Raw genomic sequence first — 26,314 nt, 5'->3', positions numbered from 1 at the left:
AACCTGCTATACATCTACTTTTGCACTTTTTTTTTGAACTTCACAATAACTTATGGAAATCATTCTATCGATTTCCAAAGGTTTTCACATCCTGTTTTATAGCTACAAGAGGCAGGTACTATAATTTACTTAATCTCCTTTGTGTGAACACGTTGGTTGTTTTCAATCTTTTGCAATTACAAATAATCTGAATGGATAACAGTATGCACTTTTTTTAGTTACTGTTGGTGTTTTTGGAAGTATATCTTTAGAGTAAATTCTTAGAAGTAATCAAAAGTCAAGTGATATGTTGGTTTGCCAAATTCCCTCCAAAGGGTTGTACCATTTCACACCTTCACCACTGTATGAGCGAACCTATTTCTTCAGAGGTTGGAGTGAGTTGATGAGCTTTTGAAACTCTGCCAATCTGATAAGTACAAGTACGTAACTCAGGGTAGTTTTAATTTGCATTTCTCTTATTTTGAATACCATTTTTTAAAGAAAAGTTTTGTTTGTTCACATTGCTGGGTCAAAATCTTAAATTTTATAATAGTTAACCTAAATAATATTTGATGAAATACAGAAGCAACATTTATAAAATAAAGTGAAACATGCATGTGTTTCTGCTGCTGAAACCATCCAACTATCTCTTGTTAGATTTGAAATAGAACTTTATTTGTGGCTATGTTTCAGTAAATCTGTACATGAACATAGCAGTGTATTATCCTGCCGTGCCCGAGAGAAGAATACTCATCACTAGGCAACAAATACAACCCTAGAAATGTGGTATGTAAGGTCTGCAGTGGCGTTTTCAGACCACCCGGATGTCGCACTGAGTAAACTGAAATGATGTTGTACTAGGATTCTTGTGTGCTTGGTGTTTCATAGGCCATACATGTCTCTTGGAAGTCTTCGGGATCAAGTCATCTATCCTGATTCAGTGGATGACATGCGTGATAAAGGCTACACAGACCACGACCTGGAATGTATCCTGCACAATGTCCACCTCTATCACATCGTTCAAAGAGAAGGAGGTACGCTCTGTTATTCTTTTGTTTAATGTACTTAACTTTGTTTTTTAAAAATAAATGGGTAAATTGTCTGTGGTTTAATTTGAATATATGCTATTATTGGAATATAAGCACACAAGTAAAGAAAAACAGCTTTTCTATTATTGACATCCATTTCTGCTTATGTTATATTTCATGCAGCACACTAGGCTTTTTATTAAGTCTGCTGCTGGCACTTTAAAACAGTTATTATTTCATATTTGGATGTACAAGTGTGCCTGAGGCCGCTGTCAATCTAGATATATGTAAAGTTTATGACAGATATATTTTCCTGTCAAGTTTGGCTTACATTAAAATTAATAATTTGAGAGATAATTGTCATGAAACTTCTTTTTGGTTTTAGACCCATAGTCTTACCAATACATTTTTTTCTCTCAAGCAGCATATAGAGAATTAGATAAAATATAGAAACTTCTGTACTGTGGTTTTTCAGCATAAAATAGTTTTGAAAGAATAGGAATAAAAGTCATATATATGAGCTTAAAAAAGAATTGCTTTATAATGGTCAGACTTTCAAATAACTTGATAACATATAACTTGATAGCCTAGAAAAACTACTGAAATAACAAGCTTTATTTCTAGGTTTAATTTTGCAAGGATTTTATTTTCTAACCCTTTTCCATGATCAGAAGAAGCAGGGTAGCACAGTGACTAAGCATATAAGCTTTGAAGTAAAAGTTTTGGAATGAAGTCTTAATTAACACAGTTATTTCTACCTTCAACTGTAAATATCTACGTCATAAGGATTCTGAAAAGATTAAATAAGACTATGTAAAGTGTATAGAATAGTAGCACATGGTAAATGCACAAGAATTAGTAGCTAATGGCACTATTACTAGTTGTAATATTGATACAGTATTTTGTCTTTGTGTGATGGTACTTGATATTTTACACAGAAATTTCTCATATATTATTTCATTTGATCTTTACAAAAAGCAGATGAGGCAGATAACAGAGGTATTATTATATTTACTTTTATGTTGTTTGTAATATCATAATTTATAAATGCTACCAACATGGAAAGCAAGTTGTCTTTTTGTTTCATATGGCCAACTCCTTCCCAGTTCTAAAACACTGTGCCAGAATATATACTGCCTGTTAATCTTGGGTAAGTTATTTTGGATAAGTTTGAAATCCAATAATCCAAATAGAAACATATGATAAATGTGGGGTATTTTATTTTTTAGAAGTCGTCAAGAAGTTCTAGAACTGTTTTTAATAATGTCCCAACCTTAATAATGAAATCATAATTATAATGGTTTATTGAGTGCTTACTATGCAGAATACAACATATTAAGCAATTTACATTGTCAACTTATTTCATGTTTATAACTTCCATATGATGTGGGTTTGACTAATGTTTAATACATTCCTTAGGGACCTATAGCTAGTGGTGAGACAGGGATTCAACCACAGACCATACATGAAAGTCAATGTTCTATAGACTATGCTATTCCACTGTGCTGTTATCTTCTAGCTTCCTTGGTACTAGTGAGAATTGCTATATCCTTACACATCAAAAACTTCCAAGGAAACCCACTTTACTTGCCTAACCCTTAAAACATGAAATGTGTTTTTAAGCGAAGCAAGAAAGCACTTTCATTTGCAAGGTCATCACTTACTTGGAAGAAGCCTACTGAAGGTCTGTTTAGACTACCTAATATTTTGCTTAGAGAAATGCTTTGCTTTAGTAAAAGATGGAATTAAAAACTATGTTTCATTCCATCAAAGAGTTTACAAAATAGAAGAAGTGTTAACAAATGGACGTGAATAAAGCAGTTTGTACATCTCTAGGTAGCAGGAAAACCATTCTCTTCTTAGCTGTCTTAGTCTCTCTAAATCAATATCAGAGGTGATAATATGACTTAAGTTCTGATTTAGCTGTTCTGAGATTAAGCAGTATTGCCTGCTAAAACTTTTGGGTTTAGTGGAACAAAGTGCATGATTTATTTAAATATGTAAAGCTAAAACTTCTCTTGACCCAAATACTTTTGTCTTCTAAGGTGGCAAGGGAGAAGTATTTTTAAAGCCCAGAATATTTATCCACACAGTAGTAATCTGAACCTAGTTTTCAAATGCTCACTTATGTTTCATAAATACTATAAAATTCAGTCATAGAGCCCAGCTGGTGTGGCTCAGTTGGTTGAACATTGGCCCACGCACTAAGAGATCGCCTGTTTGATTCTCTGTTAGAGTACATGCCAACATTTCAGCCTCGATCACAGTTGGGGGCGTGCAGGAGGCAGCAGATAGATGTTTCTGTCTCTCTCTCTCTCTCCCTCTTCCTTCCTCTCTCTGAAATCAATAAAAACGTATTGTTTAAAAGAATAAGAAAAATGTTCTAAAAATTCAGTCACAGAAGAAATATTATGTCAACAGTTTTCACTAGATGCAAGAACTTCGAATTAGATGGCATTTTTCCTAATATAAGGATATAGTTTTAAATAAATAGAAATTTCCTGGAAGGAAAATGGCCCACATAATTCTGCAATTTGGTTTTTCATTTAAAAAAATTCTGAGTATATTTCTATATCAGTATGTGTAGATCTAAACTGTTTTTTAAAAATAGAAGCATTGCTTTTTTTGAATAAATATCCAACAGAAAGTCAGTAACTAAGAAGTTGTAGGAGATGTGGCATAAATAAACTGTACAAGCATGAAAATAGACCTGTACATAAATACCAACTCTGATATCTGGCTGTGTAAAATTAGACATGTCAATTATTCCAGGAGTTTCAGTGTAGCCATCTATAATATGCAACTAATAATACCTACCTTACAAGATTATGGAATATTAATGAAAAAACTCATATAAAGTGCCAGACACATGGAAGCATTTACATTAGTTCCTGCCTTACTCTTGGTAGACTTTGCAATAGGCCTATGAAAATGTGTTGGTCTTTCCTCCCAACACCCTGCAAAATAGGTATAACTATATCAACTCTTTGGACATATTCAGAAACAAATAAATTTTAAGAGTTTCAGTATTTCAAATTCTTAGAAGATGATTTGTCACCAAAAGGAATTATCATTCAAAATATCATATCTAAAACAAAATTACATGAGGCTCTCTAGTTTATCCAATCATGTGTTCTGTGTAAAATACCAGGTTCTTTGTGTTAATAAACTTACCAGAATCACCTGTCCAAAACTGTAACAAACGACTGCTTTATAAAATATGTATCTTTATTTTTTTAAGGATGGGATGCTATTATGGACTGGAAAGATGTTCTATCAGGAGGGGAGAAGCAAAGAATGGGCATGGCTCGAATGTTTTACCATAGGTGAGTGTGCTGTTCTCAGGAAACTGCTATTCTATTGGTGTAACAAAAAAAACCTTCACTGTCCTCATCTTTAGTTTAAAAATTTCTCACTGAAAAATGAGTGCTTAGACTTTACAGTTTGAATGTGTTTATGTGACAGAAATTGCCAAGTCCTTTTTTCTATTTCTTTTATGACGACTAATGTTAGATGACAAATTTTTATGTATTTTAAGTTTGAAAGTAGGATTGTATTAATTTTAAATTGTAAAGAATACATAACCACTATTTACTGTTGTGAACATAGTAGGTAGGCATTCAGTAATATTTCTGAATTAAATTGTTAAATTCAAACTACATTAACTTTTCAACCACTCAGAATCCTATTACGTTTAATAATGCTCCCCTCCTCAAAAATCAGAGGCATATCCAGTGGAAAAAGGAACCAGCCAGCGTAGGTCTTAATGGACTCTGATAAAAAGAGATTCAGAAAATAATTTCTCCTGATAAAATTTTTTTCTTTGCAACCAGCGTCAGATTCATAGGACTTTAAAGATACCAGGCACAGGACACTAGAAAGAAAAAAAGCTATTCTGCTTTATCCATCTTGTCTGTCCTATTCTTCCCTGAAAAAGAAATATCTTTTTTTTCCCCTCAGACTTCTGATAATGAGAACCTGAGTTGTATGCAAAGCAGGAGGTCATCAGAAAATATGTAACTCGCTTTTAGTCCTTTCATCTTGGTCAAAAAGGACCAAGAATTACATTTACATATGTGAATACATGAATGGGCCATAAGCTGAGGCAATGCAATACTCCTGAAGGAATTGCAGTGGAAGCATTAATACTTTTGTAGAGAACTTTATACTTTGACATCAGTACCAGCAATCTTAGGATACTTTCGTACATAATAACATACCATATTTTGTATATAATAAAATTGATGATAATTATTTAAAATCACCTGATTCATATTCAAAGTTTAACATTGGAAAAAGCACATATTTAAACAAGTCCATTAAAATATGATTATACATTCAACATACATAGTTATGACGATGTTATCAACTTTACTCCTTATGCCATAGATTACATCCTCATGACTTATTTATAACAGGAAGCCAAACCCTATCTCTTATACTTCCTTTTCATAAAAGTAGAAAATTTAGATAAATTAAAAGAAGAAAAACATCTGTCATCTCATTAACTTATAACACTTAAAATTTAGAAATAACTTCTTCTCAATCTTGTTGATGCACAAAAGCTGGTCATTATCTTGATTTTTTAATGTAACTATTTTCATAAAGTATATTAAAATTTTTATTTATTTATTTACTTATTTATTTTTTAATCCTCACCCGAGGATTGAGGATTTTTTTCCCATTGATATTTTAGAGAGTGGAAGGGAGGGGGGAGGAAGAAAGAGAGAGGATAGAGAGAGAAACATTGATGTGAGAGAGACCCATGAATTGGTTGCCTCCCACATGCACCTCAACAGTGGGTGGGGAGCAAACCTGCAGCCCAGGTACATGCCCTTGACCGCGAATCAAACCCAAGACCCTCCAATGTGCAGGCTCACACTTTAACCACTGAGCAACAGCGGTCAGGACTCTCTTTTTATTTTGCAAACCTTTATGCGTATTATTATGCAATAGCTAGCCAGGATTTTTTTAAAAAAATATATTATTATTGTGATATTTTATGTACCTAATGCACAGACAGACCTTACGTATACATTCAATGGCTTTTGCTAAATGTATGATACATTGTGTAACCAATACCTCAGTTAAGATAGAGAGCATTTCTGTCACCCTAGAAAGTCCCTCATTCCCATTTCCAGTCAGATCCCCACTTAGGTAATTTCTGTTTTGATTTCTACCATCATAAATTAGTTCTTCCTGTTCTACAACTTCATATAAATTAAATCAGCCAGTATGTGTTAATTTTGCATCTAGCTGGAATTTTTAATGGAAAAAATTATTGTGTTAAAAATATTGTATTTATATTAATGTGCATGGTTAAAGAACATGACAAGCTAAAAAAGTGAGCCAAAATTTGCTACCTTAGAATTTTCAGTGAAGTATACTTGGTAATGCCCCTTTCTCAGCTGATGTGGTAAGATTCAAATGTAAACTTTACAGTTTGACATTTATGACCAGCTGTTACCCACTATCACCCTGAATCTGTTTGCACTCTGTCCATAAATATTCAGTAATATGATCACCAGCATAGTTGGTGAAATGCAATATAATGGAATGTAAAATGTGACCGCAAGTTTCTCACTGCATAAGTTTGTTAATAAAATAAACCGTGTAATAAAGAGCAAGAGGCATTAATGAAAGATGCCAGCCAAAAGAGGTTTCAAGTACCCATAACTTGAAATAAATAGTTGATACTTATTTGTGTATCTAAAATATATTGTATATGAGACTGAATAAAGATTAAGTTAAAGTACACCAGTGGAAAAAAATTTAGTGATCATGAAGATGATGAAGTTGTTGAAAAGCAGAACCTATTGAGAAAAAATAAAATGAAATGGAAATGTAAAACACAGTGAAGGAAAAGTATAATAATGAGAAACTGCCTCCCCTCATTCTCAAGGAATTAATAAAAATATTTGAATTGCAATGTGAAATAACGGAGCTAGCTAAAATGGAGAACTTTGGCAGGGAGTATTCAATATCACAATTATATACTCTTTTTGAAAGGATTTTTAATGTTTAAAGCATGATCAATATAATAGTTCTGTCTTAATGGGGATAAACTAGATCTTTTGCAAGGCTCACTCTTCTGATGACACCAAAAGAAAAAGGAGGAAAATCTGAGAAACCATATTATCTAATGTTTTACTTAGTTATATCAGTCCCAGATTCCAGCTATTGCTTACTATATTTCAGTACACCACACACACACACACACACACACACACACGCAACACACACAGCAGTAATGCCACAGAAACAACAGTGTGCAATCTATCTTACATCTGCTAGACTAGGGGTTGCTATGACAACAGAGTATAAGATATATACTTTTTTCTAATTCTAAAGTGGCTTCTCTGCTCTGTTTAGCTCAAAGCACTCTAAAAATAAGACATAATACAATAAGTAGCTTTATTACTTGAGAGATTTCCAAGAAGAAAATTTTATCCCAATCCATCTTTTTTTTATAATTTTATTAAATCTTTAAAAAATTAATTTATTTTAAAATTATAATTGACATACAGTATTATATTAGTTTCAGGTGTACAACATAGTAATTCAACATTTACATACCTTACAAAGCGATCACAACAATAAGCCTAGTAACCATCTGACAACATACATAGTTATGGCGATATTATCACCTTTACTTCTTATGCCATAGATTACATCCTCATGACTTATTTTATAACAGGAAGCCAAACCTCTCTCTTATACTTCCTTTTTCCCCCTCTCTTCCACTTAAAAAAATGTCATCCATAAAACAGTGATCAACTCTGAGACAAAAAAGTAATGCTTAATACTTAAACCAGAGCAGTAACCAAAAGCCAAAAAGCAAAACTGCATCTGTTGACATCATGGGGAACTGGCAGTGATCTTTTAGTTCTTTGCATGGAAAGCAGTTATTAAAGTAAAATGGTGGTGCTGGGTGGCATACCTCAGTGGTTGAGTGTCTACCTATGAACCAGGAGGTCACGGTTTGATTCCCAATCAGGGCACATGCCCAGATTGCAGGCTCAATCAGGAGGCAGCTGATCTCTCTCCCTCTCATTTCCTCTGTGAAGTCAATAAAATATATTTAAGAAAAATAAAAAAATGGCGTGTTAAAATTGCTTTGACTACTCCCCCTTCCAACAAGTAGGTACAGGATCTTATTAAAAAGCAAACCCATCATAGAAAATGACTTTACAGTGCTAAGTAACTATTTATGCTGAATGAGAGATTACTACTGGTTTCAATTTTTATCTTTCCATTGTCATTTATTTCTAAAAAACAGGGTATCGTCATGGAGGAAATTGTCCTGGTAAATACTTGATACTGATTTTCAGCCCTGAAGTAAATAATAAATGACAGTGCATGATTTGATCTTTGGTTCTCTCTCTCTCTCTCTCTCTCTCTCTCTCTCTCTCTCTCTCTCTCTCTCTCCCCCTCACCTGAGGATATTTTCCATTGATTTTTAGAGAGAGAGTGCAAGAGAGAGGGAAAGATAGACAGAAACATTGATGTGAGAGAAACACATTGATTAGTTGCCTCCTGCATGAGCCCTGACCAGGGCCCAGGTAGGGCGGTCGGCCGGCCTACGCTATCTCCACTGAGCAAAACCGGCTAGGGCTCATCCTTGGTCCTCTTAATAAAGCTAAGTCATGTTGCTGAGTACCAAATACATACCTAAAGTCCAGACAGGTTTGAAATAAGGTAAAGGCAAAAGAAAGAGTAGGGGAGTAAGGTGAAAGGAAGAGAATAAACAGATGAAAATGGTGGTAAGTGATAGGTGCCTCTGATAGGAGTAGAAAGTCATCTCCCGAGTAAAAATTGAGCTAGCAAAAAACAAAATTGTTGAGTACAATCAGAAAAAATATTTACTGATTTTTGCCCCTAGAATTTGATTGTGAAGCTGGTCACAATGTTACCAAGTTAAATACCTACTCTAAACGTGTCAGATTAGGCATACTTACTTTTGCAGAATCTTATAGCAATGAGATTCTTATTAGTAAGTGATTAGGTACTCACAATGTTGATAAAATTACAAGGCTGTGGTTTGTTTGATAATTAGCTACTGTAATATATTTTTCACTTAATTAGTTAGAACCTTGTCACCAAGAATGAGCCTGCCTTCTGTAGAAAAAGCACTTGGTGACCAGCCTCATCTTCCTACGCCTCCCATATATGACTCACCCATCTGCGTAATGATAAAGCTTAATGTACTGTGAGCAGGCTTCAGAAAATCTATTTAAAATTTAAGAAGGATATTATATTCTAGTCCAAACAGGGGGGTGGAAGGATGACTGCTCTTTTGCTTTATCATTTATCACCTTTGATATGTCATAGACTATTTTGCTCCTTTAAAGGTAACATCGCAACTCATATTCAAATAAAGATTTCTCATCCAAATAGGAAAATCATTCATTTATTTGTGTTTATTTTTTAAAGACCAAAATACGCATTGCTGGATGAATGTACCAGTGCTGTCAGCATTGATGTTGAAGGAAAGATATTTCAGGCTGCAAAGGGGGCTGGAATTTCCTTGCTATCCATAACACACAGGCCTTCTCTTTGGTAAGTGTTTCCAATTTGTGAGAGATGATTTTTCCTTATATTTCTTAATGATTAGCTTTTCTAAACTTTCCACTATAAAGCATAGGACGTTTCATCTACTTTATACCTCTATTTTTGTTAAGTTGACACTAGTAGTTTACATATCTCAAACCTAGCATTAATGTGCTATTTGGAAACTATCATCACATTCCAATAATCCTTAAAAGAAATTATGAAATATTCATAATTTCATAGGCTATACTAATAAAGAATATACAAGAATGGGGAAAAGTAGCTTTATGGTGGTATGTGAAACACAGAGTTTATTCCTTTGAGTTAATAAAACTATTATAGTAATCATAACCTGCATGTGTTTTTCCACATGAACAACTATAAACCTACTTTTGTCCAACTCTGTGTTTGCATAATTTTACATCATCTTTTTAGTTTGTTTTTCAAAATCCAGGAAAATGTCAAAGTTAATATTGCCCAAATGATTAACTCAAAGGAAACAGGAAAAAAAGTTTTTGCTTTGTTTTGTTTCAAGGAAAAAATGAATGAAAATGTTTTATAAATAATACCTCATAAAATGAGATTTCTCATTTTTAAAAAATGATGTTATTTTTACCATATATATATATGAGGAGGAAGGGAGAGAAAGACAAACATCATTGTGACAGAGAAACATTGATCAGTTGCATTATGCTATCTTGTCATTCAGTTCCTTATTCAAGTAGCCTAAAGAGGCACTGGAAAAAGCCATTTTTCTCAATCAAAGGAACAAATAGGTTGTTGTTTTATTTTTGTTTAAATATATTTTTAATGATTTCAAAGAGGAAGGGAAAGGGAGAGCAAGAAACATTGATGATGGGGGAGAATCATTAATCAGCTGCTTCCTCTCACGCCCCTCACTGGGGATCCAGCCTACAACCCAGACATGTGCCTTGACCAGGAATCGAACCATGAACTCCTGGTTCATAGGTCAGTACTCATCCACTGACCCACACCAGCAAGCAGTTGTTGTTTTTTTTAAGACTTTATTTTATAGAGCAGTTTTAGGTTCACAACAAAATTGAGAGGAAGGTACAAAAATGTTTCATATACTTTCTGCCCCTATACATGTATAACCTCCCCATTGTCAACCTCCCCCACCAGAGTGGTACACTTGTTATAACTGATGAACCTATATTGACACATCATTATCACCAAGTCTGTAGTTTATCTTACAGTTCATTCTTGTTGTACATTCTATGGGTTTGGACAAATTTATAATTACACTAGAGGCCTGGTGCATGGATTCATACACCAGTGGGATCCCTTGGCCTGGCCTGCGCCCTTTTGCAATCTGGGACCTCTTGGGGGATGTCAGACTGCCAGTTTCTACACAACCCCTGCAGACCAGGCAGAGGGACCCCACTGGTGCACGAATCCATGCACCGGGCCTCTAATATGCATATAAGATTTGGTTAATCTCTTCCCACCCTCACCTCTTCCCCCTTCCATCTGAGATTCTTCAGTCTGTTCCATGTTTCCATGCATGTGCATTGAGTGTCTGCCCCTCTGATGGTCAGTGCAGATCATAGCTACCGATCAAATGGTTGACAGTCGCTTAGGCTGTTATCTATATACTAGAGGCCCAATGCATGAAATTTGTGCAAGGGGCTCGGCCCTCGCAGCTGTGGCAGCTTGCCTCAGCCCTTGCAGCCCCGGCTTCATCCGGAAGGTCACCCAGAAGGACATCAGGAAAGTCATTTGGCTGTCTGGTCTAATTAGCATATTACACTTCTATTATCCTATCAATAAAAGAGAAACATGGTAATTAGCGTACGACCGCTACCCTTCCCATTGGCTAATCAGGGTGATATGCAAATTAACTGCCAGCCAAGATGGCGGCCGGCAGCCAGGCAGCTTCAAGCTAACATGGGGCTTGCTTGCTTCAGTGACGGAGGACTCCAACGTTCCCCGCCTGACTTGCCGGCCTCTGAGCTTGCAGTTTGGAACATTGTAACAAATAAAGAAGCTAAACAAAACCCCAGAAACCTGCTTTCAGGCCTCCGGGATCTCAGAGCTAGAGTTATACATTGTTTCGATTATAGAACCCAAACAAACCAGATACCTGCTTTCAGCAGCAGAGGCCTCAGAGCTGGAGCCAGAGCTAAAGCTGGCCCAGAATAAAAAGAAAAAAGAAAAAAAGGAGCAGTTGGGAGCTTCAGTCACTCGCCAGCCTGAAAACAGCCCTCAGCCCCTCACCCAGACTGGCCAGGCACCCCAGTGGGGACCCCCACCCTGAAGGGTGTGTGACCAGCTGCAAACAGCCATCATCCCCTCATCCAGGCTGGCCAGGCACCCCAGTGGGGACCCCCACTCTGAAGGGTGTGTGACCAGCTGCAAACAGCTATCATCCCCTCACCCAGGCTGGCCAGGCACCCCTGTGGGGACCCCCACCCTGATCCAGGATACCCTTCAGGGCAAACCAGCCAGCCCCCACCCATGCACCAGGCCTCTATCCTATATAGTAAAAGGGTAATATGCCTCCCAGCACCGGGATCAGCGGAGCCGCGAAGCCTCCCGGCACCAGGATCAGCGTGACAGGGGGCAGCGTCCAAACCCCCTGATCACCCTGCGGCTCTGTGTGTGACAGGGGGTGGGGCCACAACCTCCCTATCCGCCCTGCTCTGTTTGTGACAGGAGAAAGCGCCCCAACCTCCTGATCAGCCTTGCTCTGTGCCTGATATGGGGGAGCTCCCCAACCCCCTGATCGCCCTGTGGCTTTGTGTGTGACAGGGTGCGGCGCCCCAACCCTCACCCCCCCCCCCCCCACCCGATGGGCCCTGCTCTGTGTGGCAGGGTAGAGCCATAACCTCCCCATCAGCCCTGCCCTGAGTGTGACAGTGGCGGCGCCTCAACCATCTGATTGGCCCTGCTCTGTGGGTGATAGAGGGCGGCACCCCAAACCTCCCTCCCCCCCCCCCGCCACAGGCCCTGCTCTGTGTGTGATGGGGTAGAGCCATAACCTCCCCATCGGCCCTGCCCTGAGTGTGACAGTGGCGGCGCCCCAACCCCCTGATCGGCTCTGCTCTGTGGGTGATAGAGGGTGGCACCCCAACCCCCTGATCCACCCTGCTCTGTGCATGACAGGGGGGAGCTCCCCAACCCCCCTGATGGGCCCTGCTCTGTGCGTGACAGGGTACGGAGCCCCAACCCCCTGATTGGCCCTGCTCTGTGCGTGACAGGGGGTGGTGCTGCAACCTCCCCATCGACCCTGCCTTGAGTGTGACAGGGGGTGGTGCCCCAACCCCCCAATCGGCCCTACCATGAGCGTGACTGAGGGTGGCATCGCAACCTCCCGATCCGCCCTGCTCTATGCATGACATGGGGAGGCACCCCAACTCCCCAATCGGCCCTGCTCTGAGCCCAACCAGGGGCTGCACCTAGGGATTGGGCCTGCCCTCTGCCACCCAGGAGCAGGCCTAAGCCAGCAGGGCGTTATCTCCCGAGGGGTCCCAGACTGCGAGAGGGCACAGGACAGGCTGAGGGACCCCCTCTCCCCCCCGAGTGCACAAATTTTTGTGCACTGGGCCTCTAGTTATAGATATAAAAGCCTAATATGCAAAGTGTCTCCTCAGGAGTTTGACTGACCAGGAGTATGATTGCTTGCTATGATGTGCACTGACCACCAGGGGGCAGCGGGAAATGAAGGGAGGCCCTGGCTGGCAGCTGGCAGCTGGGGAAGGGAGACCCCAGCCGGCAGCTGGCAGCCACTAGGGACTCTACCAGTGCACAAATTTCGTGCACTGGGCCTCTAGTATATATAGATGTCTCCACCATTATAGTATTATACAGAATATTTTCATTGCTCTAAAAATCCTCTGTGTTCTGCCTGTTCCGCCCTCCATTCCCCTACCTCTTAGAAACCACTGAGCTTTACTGTCTCCATAGTTTTGCCTTTTCTAGAATGTCATATAATTCGAATTGCACAGTTTGTAGCCTTGTCCATTTCTTGCTTTCGCTCAGTAATATTCATTTACATTTCCTCCATGTTTTTTCATGGCTTAATAGCTCTTCTTAGCACTTAATAGTACTCCATTGTTTGGATTTACACACTTTATCTATTCACCGACTGAAGGACATCTTGGTTGCTTCCAAATTTTGGCAATTATGAATAAAGTTGCTATAAACAGTCATACGCAGGTTTTTGTGTGGTCAGTGTTAAAGAGTACAGTTGCTGGATTGTATGGTAAGAGTATGTTTATTGTTGTAAGAAACTGCAAAACTATCTGTCAGAGTGGCTGTACCATTCTGCATTCCCATTGTCAGTGAAATAGATTTCCTGTTGCTCCACAGCTCCATTAGCTTTTGGCATTGTCAGTGTTCTAGATTTTGGCCACTCTAACAGGTGTGTAGTGGACAAATAGCATTTTAAGCAAATAACAAAATCCATAATTTTATACCTTTTAACAAGAAAAACATGTTTGGTTTTTTAAAATATTTTTTATTGATTTCAGAGAATAAGGGAGAGGGAAAGAGAAATAGAAACATCAATGATGAAAGAGAATCATTGGTCAGCTGCCCCCTACTAGGGATCAAGCTCACAGCCCAGGCATATGCCCTGAACAGGAATTATACCATGACATCCTGGTTCATAGGTTGATGCTCAACCACTGAGCCACACCCGCTGGGCAAAAAACGCATTTTAATTGCAGCTACCCACACTGTATTTATTCATGAAACTAAAATCATTTTAGCTCTGCTCTATGAATTAGTTTAGTCAATTTATGATTGAATATCATTTATGATTATTCTTTCTCCCTAGATGAAATTCTTCTTTCCCTTGAAAAGATTTCAGAAGAGGGAAAAGATACATTATATTTTCCACCATAACAACATATGGGTAATTTTTGTTTGTAGAGATTAAAATCAATACTAGTTTCGGAAGTGTTCAAAAATTAGAGAGGCTTATTAAATTATTTGGTTCCTGGATAGAATTACAGCTTTTTAATTACCACTTTCCTGTGCTTTATCCTATTTGTGCAGGAAGTCTGCCGATTATTACCCATGAGCCTCAGTTAATAAGTAGCTTCTTTTAAATTCCTCTAAGATAAACCCTGAAATATTATTTTAGCCTGTAATCTGGAACACACTTTTGAAACTACATAGTTTCTTCCTTCCATGTAGAAATCAAATAATGTTGTAGGACTGGAATAATGAGCCAAATCTTTCTTATACATTGGAGATACAGGTTGCCCAAGATCTGAACTACCTACATCCTAAAATTGCTCCCTGTTGTGGATCCAAGGTTAGGAAGGCCCGAGAAAAGTTGAGAATGAAATTTTAAAAATGATATCTTTACCATTATTTCTCTTTCTTGTATGACAATCCTTCCTTTGCTTTTTCATTACTTTTATTTTAGCTCTCATCTTTTAATAGCAGCATTTTCACTTTTTTCCCTTTGACATAGAACTATATTGTTTACCATTTAATTTTTGTGAGGTCCCCACCTGTTGGGAGGTCAAAGTTTTGAAAACTAAAAAACCTAAATATAGCATGTGAAAAACCTCAAAAGTATGTGAAAAGGATCATTAATCCCCGCCACATGTTAACAAACATTTGAACTTCAACCTTCAGCTTGAGAGTGATTTCAGTCTTTTAGACATAGTTTAACCTAGCTTAGTTTCTCCATCTTCCATCATGTTAAAATCATCCAGCCAACGTGGGATGAAAATCAGGTAATGAATAGATTTTTAAAATGTGCAATAACATACAATGGAATATTATTCAGCCATAAAAACTAATAAAGTACTAACATATGCTACAATTAGATGAACGTTAAAATCATTTTGTTAAGTAAAAGAAGCCAGTCATAAACAAGCACATATCATATGATTTTATGTATATGAAATGACCATTATAGGCATATCCATAAAAAAAAAAGGAGATTGGTGATTGGCAGGGGCCGAGCAAAATGGGAAAGGTCCACTAATGGGTATGGGGTTTATTTGAGGGGCGGGGATGTGAGGAAAATATTCTGGTATTGGATAGTGGTGCTGGTTGCATGAGCTTGTGCATATACTTAAAATCACTAATTTTACACTATAAAGGAATGAATTTATGGTATGTGAATCATAGCAATTAAAAAAAACATAAAAGCTACTAAAATAAGTCCACTGATCATAGTAAATAATGACAGATGAGACCCTAGAGGGGAATAAGAACTGAGAAAAACTATAAGGGAAAGACAGAAAAACTGAGGGCATATAAGAACATGGGCCACTTCAGCACAGTGATAAAATTCAGTGGCTCAGCCATGTGAGGCCAGCTCTGCCAGCAGTACTCCTCCAGGCAGCCCCACAGATCCCAGAGACTGGTGACCTAGCCTATTTGTAGGAGAGGATGGAGTGTCTGCTGGCTCATTAATAAAATCATCTCTCTAAAGTTCCTAAGTATGAACCTGAGTCATGAGAAAAGAGATTAAATTATATGGAGGCATAGATATAGCTTTAAAAGATTTATATCAAAAAGTTTGGTTTTTTTAATGTTTAAAAATGTTAATTATTGAGAAATGTTTACTTATGCAGAATAATGAATAATTCATTCTCAAAGGATTGTATATTAATGAATTGGAATCGTATTTTCTTTTATCTTTCTTAGTTTTTTTTCTGTATAAACTTTAAAATGTTTACTTTTCCCCACTCAGCATCCTTTCCTTATTTCCATTCTAAGTATGTTTTGATATTTATTCAGGAGCCATAGTAGGTTATGAAAATAAATTAAATAGATGCAACAGCATGTTGCAACTCATAACTATTCAGAATATAAAATAAATTTAACATAAACAGTAGAAATTCCTAGAGATTAATGAGTTTTGGAGTAAAAAAAAAAATCACAAAATTTAACCTCTTGAGGGATTCTTGAAAATCAAATGTAAAATAGACATCTTACATAAAATTTACTTTTGGAAATCAATTAGCATGATAAATCTATAACTAAAATAGCTTTTCACAGTTATTGCTAATAATATTATTTCACTTTGATTGTACAGGAAATACCACACTCATTTATTACAGTTTGATGGTGAAGGAGGTTGGCGCTTTGAACAATTGAATACTGCAGTCCGTTTAACACTGAGTGAAGAAAAACAAAAACTAGAATCTCAGCTAGCTGGAATTCCCAAAATGCAGCAGAGACTCGATGAACTATGTAAAATTTTGGGTGAAGACTCAGTGCTGAAAACAATCAAAAATGAAGATAAAACTTCATAATTTGTTTTGACATGTTTTAAGAGTTTATTTTTAGGTAAAGGCTCAGAGACACTCTGTTGTAAGTGCATGCATTGTGTGAAGCTAAGCACAGAGAAAAAAGCAGCAAGAAATATTTTGTAAGATTTTAGCATCAAGGAAAAATATGACCTGACTTTTCAGAAGAAAATAAGCAAATGCATTATGTAAGATTAGTCAACATGGCTTGTACTAATTCCTGGTGAAAACCTATTTCACCTGTAAAACAGGGTTTTCTAAGTGAATTAATGGTGAATACCCAATTTACTATGTGTATGTGATGTGCTTGAAGTCCTTAACAAATGTGGCAGGTATCTTCAAAACAAAACAACTTAAGAGCAGCATTTGGGTTGAAATCAGATGCATAAAATTAGAAGTTTGAATAACATTTCAGTCTATTTATGGTTATTAGGTTTAATAGCTACAATTCCATTTCATCATTGCTAGTGGTCAATTAAATCTGTGCACAAAATAGCTGACAGTTTGATCAATAATTTGAATATGAAAAAACTCTTTTAATGGCAATGGCTAAAAGGAAGAAGCCTGGATATCTATGTATACAATGCCATATTTTTAATTTTAGGTTATGAGTGTCTTAATGTGGGCACATACCAAATTAGTTTTCATGAAACTCTTACATATTTGTTAATCCGTTCTTTCATTTTAAAGAGAATTGCCAATACAGAAAAGGAGTATCTAAGCGATGTTTGTCTCAGCCTGTTACTTTACTTGGCAGCATTATCTATCACAACTTCTGTTCAGAAATATTTAGTTCGTTTTTGTGCACAAAGGAGTCTACCACATTTTAAAAACAGCACTATAATAATAGAATATAGGAATCTCTAAATCACCGTAGTAATAGCATCCAATGGAATAACACTTTATAGTTTACAATTCTCACATCATTTTATTTTCATCCTGTGGTAATCTTTTGAGACAGATACTGTTTTTCTTAATTTGCTCTGAAAAAAATGACAGACTTGCCCTAATTATGCATTTTATTTAGGAACAGATCCAGGGATCAAATGAAGTTCTCCTCATTCCCTGGTTCAGTGCTATTTCCACTTCTTATTATCCTTAAAATCTAACTGGGGTGTAATATCAATAAAAGTTAGATGAGATATGGGGAAAAAATAAATTTGGTAATGTTAACATTGTTATTTGATTATTGTTCACAATGTATGGAAATTAAGTCATTGGTCTGTGGTTTAAAATGAGCCAAGAAAGTTAGCAAATCTTTTAGCAACTATGCACTCATAATATTAAGTTACCTCCACAGACAGCAATCAGAAGGGGAATTAATTGTGTTGTAGGTAAAGTTAATATTTATTGAACATAATGAGAAAGAATCTGTGTAGAATTGTCATAGAAAATAAATCTTATCTATTCATGTGCCCTGGAGTTTGAAGTACAAAAACCAGGCCTGCCATTTTCATCTTACTGTCTATACCACCATGTTGCTAGGCCAGGGGACAAAAAAAGGGGGGAGTGATCAGCTGTTAGTGGTTTAGAATCTTATTTGCATATTTAGAGACAGGCCTAATAGTTGCTAAGTCAGTGATTCTTAGACTTTTCAGGCGTTAGGGTACCTGGAAGTCATTCTTGATTATTGAGGGAGAACATCATGACATTTTCAATTTCTGCCATGCTAACTAGGACACTTGAAATCAATAAATGTAACTACCTTATATGAAGGAATGCAATATAAAATCATAATCCGTACCTCTAACCTTTTCTTTTAGTATAGTTAGCTACTCACTTATTCACTTGTCAGTTAATACTACTTCTTTTATAAAAGCGAGGCAAGTATCAAAGGTTTAGGAATAAGCACAGAACCAAAATTTAAATTTAATAAAAATTACCCACTAACGATAATTTCTATGTTAGCAGTTATCCAGTTTATACTGCTTTGGGGGGAAATCTGAGGCAAGCGTCCATAAGTTAACTTTTAAGAGAAAATGAAAAGTCCTCATTTGAAACATATGTATAATTTTCATAATTTGAAAAATAAAGGCTTTAGGACCCAATATATTATGTTTTAAAACTTTGAGCAAAATGCCAAAACAAATATTAGATTTGTAATTATGTAATATATCCTACCAGTGAGCTGAAGTAAATAAGACTCATTTATATGTACAGGATTCAAGGATGTTTAAAATTTTGTACTAAAAATTACACACACTATAATTTAAATGTTAAAGTTGAACAGAAACATGTTTTCCATGAACTTTTTGTGCCTCTTTATTTTCTGAATTTTTTTCTAGGACCAATATCCTCTAATTTGGAGAGGAAAAATATCTGTGATTTGAATTTCTATTTATGTACTATATAACATATACCATATTTTACTATTCTTATATTTTATAAAAAATATGAACAAGATTAAGAAGCAAAATAACCATCTTTGAATATAACAAGGAATAGATGAGGAACGGAAAAAGAAAATATACTTTAATTTTCAGACTACTTTGAAACCATGTTATCTATTTTCCCAAACTATTGACTTCTTTGTTTGTTTGTTTGTTTGTTTTTGTTTGTTTGTTTGTCAGAGAAAGCTGCAAGTTTATGAAGCTTGATTCTTAATGTGCACTTTGGTTAATTTTTAAACTTGGAAAATAACTTGCATTTGGTAAAAATGTTGCATTCTATTTCTACAGCATGTAGTGTTATGCCAAGCATGAGTTTAAAATAGTATGTGTTCTTGCAAACAAGATATTGTGTAAAAATCCCTTCCCAGTAATCTCAAGGAGAATGATATATCTTGAAATTCAACCCAAGTTTACATTTGTTTACAATGGGAATGGTTTTCCCTTGATAGTAATTTGGTTTTTGTGTCAAATTTTGCTCTGCCAGTGAAGGTAAAAAATGAACATTAGTTTTTTATTTGTGACTTTGGTTCCAAGTATGATTCCATATTTGGCAATAAGAATCTGTTAAGACCTGGAATAGTTTTTAATTCCATAAGCCTAGAAAAATTGGTTACACATTCGAACCCAAATCCAGAGAATGTTACATACTTCTGATGTGTGCAGAAAATGGTCATGATTATTAAACCACTGATGGAAAGAGATGCCTTTGATACTTTATGAGCAAGATTTATCCGCATGTGGAAGGGTAAGGTCCTTTCACCTAACCCAGGGTATTTACATTTCTGCTGATGCACAATTAGGAATGTCCAGTATGTTCTAGAGTTGGACTTGTGCTGTTTGCCACATGAGAATTTTCAGGTGGGTGTATAAAATATTTTTATTAAAAACAAATCCCTTCTTCATTGTTGGTGTCTTCTGATGACTAAGTACAAAACTGCTTTACAGTTTTTAATCTGAAATTTTCAAAACCAGTTATCTATGCTTATCGGCAGGGGTTGTGTTAATGAAAGCACATGAGAAAAAATGTCCTTAATGGTAAAAATCACTACATAGCTAAACTAGAATGTGTCTGGGTGTGAACACATTATAATATAGTCTCCGTCCCATGTGCAGTTACTTAAGCTCAACCTTCCTTGTGAATTTCTTAAGCTTCATGAAAAAAAAACCTTGATTAATCAAAGGAATTCCAGGCGTTGAAAATGCCCTATTTCTGTATTTTAAGTGACTCTGTCAGGTATCTGTCTCCATACACCTCAGTTACAAGTTGAATATTGTACAACCTTATGTAGGACTATGCACAATAGTCACCAAGGAGTTGCTTAAATATTTATTTTCTTTATTAATTCAACACACATTTATTAAGTGTCAACCTATGCCAGTCACTGTGCTAGGATCTAGGAATAAATAAAATATGTTCCCTGTCCCAAGAAGCTTACAGTGAAAATTAGGAGAATGAGCACCCTCAGAGAAAAAAGCCAATAGCTACTAATCTATTATTTACCAAGAAGGCACAAAGCATTGTATATACAATGAGAGGAAAGTCGAGACAGAAAGGCTAAGTAATTCATCCAACCTCATACAGCCACAAAGCTATAGAGCTGAAATTTGAACCTAATAATATTTGATTACAAAGCCTATGGAACTCCCCATCACCTTCCTTTTAATTAGTTTAGGTCAGTTTCATTATTTGTTTTTAACCCTAAAATTATAAGTATATTTTTAACTGGTTCAAACTTTCTGGTTAACCAAACAAATGCATTTTTTTTTTCATCTAAAAGAAGTTTATCTAGACATTACACAAATTGTATTTTTCATTGTTTTTATTATAGATGATGGAAGCAGTCCTATAAGAGGAAAACAAAAAGCAAATTTTAACATGTTTTGAGGAAAAAATGTCCAGACTGGTTAACATTCATTCAGTAAATATTTACTAACATTTTCAAGATCACCAGTTACTGTGCTCGGAACTCAGAAGTGAACAAGGCAGACCTGGTCTCAGCCCTCATGAAACATTTTAGTACATCAATACCAAATAATCATATTCCTATTAGATTTTGCGGTCCCATCTAAATGACATATTTGTTATGTAGTATCTTCTCAATTCTTGTATTTCCTGCCTTAGACCATTCTGGTGCAACATTCAAGCAATAAGCAGGGTTCCCTTGACTACACACTTAAAAGCTTCATAATTCTCATGCTCCTCAACTTGGTCTAAATTATAGGTCCAATAAAATCAGTCTTTAGGACTGTATCATCCTTCACCAGTAGGTGCTCCCATACATTAGCATATTATCTTAAAACCTCAGAAACATTCATTAGCGTCTCAAGTTCAGAATGCATAAAGTGAGCCAGTTTTGTACAATGAAAAGTATCTCTCTTGTGTTAACACAAAATGCAGGTATCTATAGTAGGAAAGCTCTCAAAAGCAAGAAAATTTTTTAAGTCAATGCAAAAGTGAATACACAAGGCTTCCAAAATTAAACATATTTAAAATTATGTGCTCTCTCTCAGTTCTTGTGACCCAGTGTCGAAGATAAGGTGATTAATTATTCACCTTGTGTGTTTTTATGAGATTTAATACCTATAAAATAGAATATGCAGTAATGAGGCAATGAAATAAACACTAAATAACATTTACTTGTTTATATCATTTAATTATAGTTAGTTTAATCCATATAAATAGGAGGCAAGCTTACTAGTATATATCAAATATTTAATTTTCATATTTTGAATATATTAAATTTAATAATTAATATGTATTGGGCCTAGACATTATGTAAATGTATAAAATTAGAAAATCTTACACTAGAAAAATGTAGTCCTCAAAAATATTAAAGACTCACATAAAGATGAGGCAGAAAGGTCCTATGATCAGATGGCATTTTATTGGGAAGATAATATAGGGTGTTCCCAAAAAATATATACACACTTTAACAGCTGATAGCTCAATTTTGAAAATGAAGTGCATTTATAATTATTCAAAGTGTGTGTATACATTTTGGGGGGACACCCTATATAATGGGATCTTTTGCAACATGCAGATAATGATCATTCAAGAGTGATGAAGACTGATGAAGCAAGTGTCAAAGTCCCCTTGGTTAGACTAGCTTATTACTTAATATGGGACAAGTTTCAAGGATACATATAGGTGGGGTTTAGAGAAATGAGGTTAATGTAGATCCAAGCAGATACATATTTTCCTGCAACCTAACACACACTCACACATGCACATACAACTTCTTAGAAGTTTAATACAAAAGTAACATAACAATTTTGAGAAATTAACTGAATTTTTTTATTGATAAACATATTAAATTTACCCTCCGAACCATCTTCAAGTGTATGCTTCATCAGTGTTGAGTACATTCACGCTGTTGTAAAAACAGATCTCTAGGAGTTTTTCATCTTACAAATCTGAAACTCTATACCCATTAAACAGGCTCCCTACTTCCCTCTCCTCCACCCCTGGTAAACACTATTCTATGTTCTGTTTCTATTAATTTAACCACATTGGCTACCTCATCCTAGTGGAATCACACAGAATTTGGTGGGTGTGTGTGTGTGTGTGTGTGTGTGTGTGTGTGTGTGTGTGTGTGTGACTGGCTCATTTCACTTAGCATAATGTCTTCAACATTCATTCATATTGTGGCATATGATAAGATTTTTCTTCATTTTTTAGGCTGAATAATATTTAATTGTACATATATACCACATTTTGCTTGTCTTTTCTTGTGTTGATAGAATGGGTTGCTCCCACCTTTTGGCTATTATAAATAGTGCTGCTATGGACATGGACATACAAATATCTCTTTAAGACCCTGCTTTCAATGCTTTGGGATATATACTCAGAAGTGGGGCAGCTGGATCATATGCTAGTTCCATTTTTAATATTTTTGAGGACCCTCCCTACTCTTTTCCACAGAGATTGCACCATTTTACAATCCCACCGACAGTGCATGGAGTTCCAATTTCTCTTCATCCTCACCAACACGATATTTTATACAGTAGCCATCCTAATCAGTGTGAGGTGGTATGACATTTTAATTTTGATTTGCATTTCTCTGATGATTAGTGATGTTGAGCATCTTTTCATATGCTTGCTGGCCATTTGCATATCTTATTTGGAGTAAGGTCTAGTCAAGTTCCTTGCCTGGGATAATTTTTTTAATTAAAACTTTTTTTAAGGCCCACCATGAGATGGCTTCAATCTGTTTCCTCTGCTTCCAAAAAGCTGCCTCCCCCTACCTGCCTTTCGCCTCTCTGCTCCTCATTCCCTTGGCTGTAGATGGCAGGTGTCCCCTTTTACTTTTTTTCTTTTCATTTTGTTTTCTCAGTCAGAAACGTCTTTATCATATTCATCTATCAAAACCCTATGTAGCTTTAAGAATGTTCTAAATTCTTTCTAGTTACATACGTTTTCTTCATTTATGCTTACACAGCACTTTATTTGAAATCCTATCATTAGCATCTCTCGCTACCTTTTATTACTCACTAGAGGCCCAGTGCACAAATTTGTGCACAAGTGGGGCCCCTCCCGGCCGATCAGGGCCATCTTGCCCAGTCACCATTGGGGCTGGCCTGGGGGAGGGACCTCGGGAATTTGGCCAGCCATGAGAGGTTGGCTGTGGGAGCACACTATGGGGGCAGCTATGAGCGTCTGCCCCGTGGTGGTCAGTGAGCATCATAGTTATCGGCCAGTCATCCAGTCATAACTGTCGCTTAGGCAATATATATAATATATAGATTTGTGTACCTATTTTCTCCATTCATTCATTTATTTATTCATTTGTCACATAATCATCTCAGGCTATTCAAATAAAAGACCCCCCTTAACCACTCCCCCTTTATCACATCCATCAGTTTTAGTTATGCAACTTATTATTTCTCCACTTATCTTATTCACTTATTAGTTGATTCTCTCTGCCTATGACCCTTGCCCTTCTTATGCTATAAACTCTATGGGCCAGGATTCTTGCTTATCTTATTTACTGCAGTATTCACAGCACCTAGAATAATGCATAACTAATGGGACACTTACAGAGTGTTTGTTCAGCCAAGCTGGTGTGGCTCAGTGGTTGAGCATTGACCTATGAACCAGGAGGTCACAGTTCGATTCCCGGTTAGGGCACATGCCCAGGTTTCAGGCTCTATCCTCAGCAGAGGTCGTGCAGGAGGTAGCTGATTGGTGATTCTCTCATCATTGATGTTTCTATCTCTCTCTCCCTCTCCCTTTCTCTCTGAAATCAATAAAAACATATTTAGGGGTGGGGAGAATATTTGTTCAATAGGTGCATAAATGAGTGAGTGAAAAAATGAAGAAAATAGAAAAAAAATATGAATGAAAATGAACTTATAAGAATGAATGAAATCACCAAGGGAGAGATAAAAAGTGCACTCTCTCCTTCATATCCTTGTTATTAAAGGCACACTGAAGTACAGCTTTATTTTTTTTTCTTTTCTGCTGAAAGAAAAATTGAGCATCTTGAAAATTTCATACTATTTCCTCCATTCACTCTTTTTCCCTCCTCTCCAAAACAAGTTAGGAAGTAATACATTTGGTTACTCCTCCCAACAGGATGCTGATTATAAACGTTTTGGAAACATTTCTTCTAATTCGTTGATTCAGTAGAAATTAGACATCACATCGACTGTCCACCTGGCCACATGTTTTCTCTCTCTGATATCCCAAATGCATATATACATCCTTCCTTTTCCTGCTTCTCTGGGTAGTTCTCAACTCTCCTGAAGTCACGTAGAACAGGCCCCGTAATTCATAGATCTTATACCTTCATTTGTATCCATCTCAATGACTGTAAAGTAGTCTTTTCTCAAATGAGAGTCATCAATAGATTTTTTACAGTCTTTCATGTTTATATAAAATTCAATACCAATAGCATAACCCTAACCTAATAACCACTGGAGACCTTCCTGCCCATGAGAACAAAAGGATCATTTCAAAGCAGAAAGCAGCCCAGCCAGCATGGCTCAGTGGTTGAGCCTCGATCTGTAAACCAGGAGGTCACGGTTTGATTCCCTGTTCGGTTCCCAGACAGGGCACATGGCCAGGTTTCAGCCTCAATCCCCAGTATGGGGTGTGCAGGAGGCAGCCAATCAATGATTCTCTTTCATCATTGATGTTTCTATCTCTCGCTCCCTCTTCCTTCCTTTCTGAAATCAATAAATAAATTAATTTTTTAAAAAAACAGAAAACAAATTTCGACTCCAGCCCATATCAGAGCCTGTTAGAATGCAGCACCTCTTCTCGCCTACCACATGCCGGAGGTGTAGGCTCTGTTGAGTAGGGATCACACACACAGGCTCTGGAGAAAGACTCCTGGATTGAGTCCTGCCTCTGCCACCTCCCTGAGAGCATGTTACTTAATGTCTCCATGCTTCGGGTTTCTCATTTTTAAAGTAATGGTCATCATAGAGTGGTGGTGACAATTAAATGTATTCATATTTATGAAGTGCTTCGGAGAGATCTCACCATATGTTTATAGTTATTACCATTTACACATATATTGGTATGAGTTATTTAAATAAAATCTAATCACCACCCCTTAGGAAATGGTTGTTTTTAATTGGGTCATGGGAGAGGGAGGAATAATTTAGGGGGGAGGAATGGTCCTTTCTTTTGGGTTGAGAGACCCCAAGTGTGAGTGGCCAAGAGACAACTAGCTCAGGGTCTGATACATAGTAGTTACTCAATATATGTTTGTGGAATAAATGACTGAATAAATAAAGAAATAAAGGTGGTATTAGCAGCAGAAAGGGAGATAAACACATGCCAAAGATTAAACTGCTTTCTTAGCAATTTTGCCAGGTGTCCGAATGCTAGTCCGCATGTCACTGAAACTGTATGAGCTTGCTGTCTTATGTATAAACCAATATATCAGAAAAGCTGAAACACACATCTCCTCCTCAATGTATTTTCTCCAGTCCCAAATCTGCCAAGGCCTGTGCTCAATTATAGTGTGTCCACTTCATGCTTACCTTTTCCTACACAACACAAAGGGGAAAAGGACCTGAGGAAAATAAAAAGATTTGGAGAAAAAAGACAACGAAGCAAAAACTAATAAGAGGGAAGAGGAAATGGTAATATGTGACTGTGTTTGCAGTGACAGCA

At 36.7% G+C, this 26,314-nt stretch overlaps 1 protein-coding gene across 1 annotated transcript in view; it reads left to right on the top strand.

Moving 5' to 3' along the window:
- The window catches only part of ABCD2 (ATP binding cassette subfamily D member 2), a 52,572-nt gene extending 33,838 nt beyond the window's left edge, over positions 1–18,734 (top strand). The window contains exons 7-10 of the mRNA XM_059682571.1: positions 868–1,013; positions 4,249–4,333; positions 9,441–9,566; positions 16,585–18,734. Of these exons, the coding sequence (XP_059538554.1) occupies positions 868–1,013; positions 4,249–4,333; positions 9,441–9,566; positions 16,585–16,804 (577 nt within the window). The 3' untranslated portion in view covers positions 16,805–18,734. The remainder of the gene's footprint in view (positions 1–867; positions 1,014–4,248; positions 4,334–9,440; positions 9,567–16,584) is intronic.
- Positions 18,735–26,314: the final 7,580 nt, after the last annotated feature.

The sequence above is a fragment of the Myotis daubentonii genome, chromosome 2 (assembly GCF_963259705.1).
Source record: "Myotis daubentonii chromosome 2, mMyoDau2.1, whole genome shotgun sequence".
NCBI lineage: Eukaryota > Metazoa > Chordata > Mammalia > Chiroptera > Vespertilionidae > Myotis > Myotis daubentonii.
This window is presented reverse-complemented; position numbering and strand designations above follow the sequence as displayed.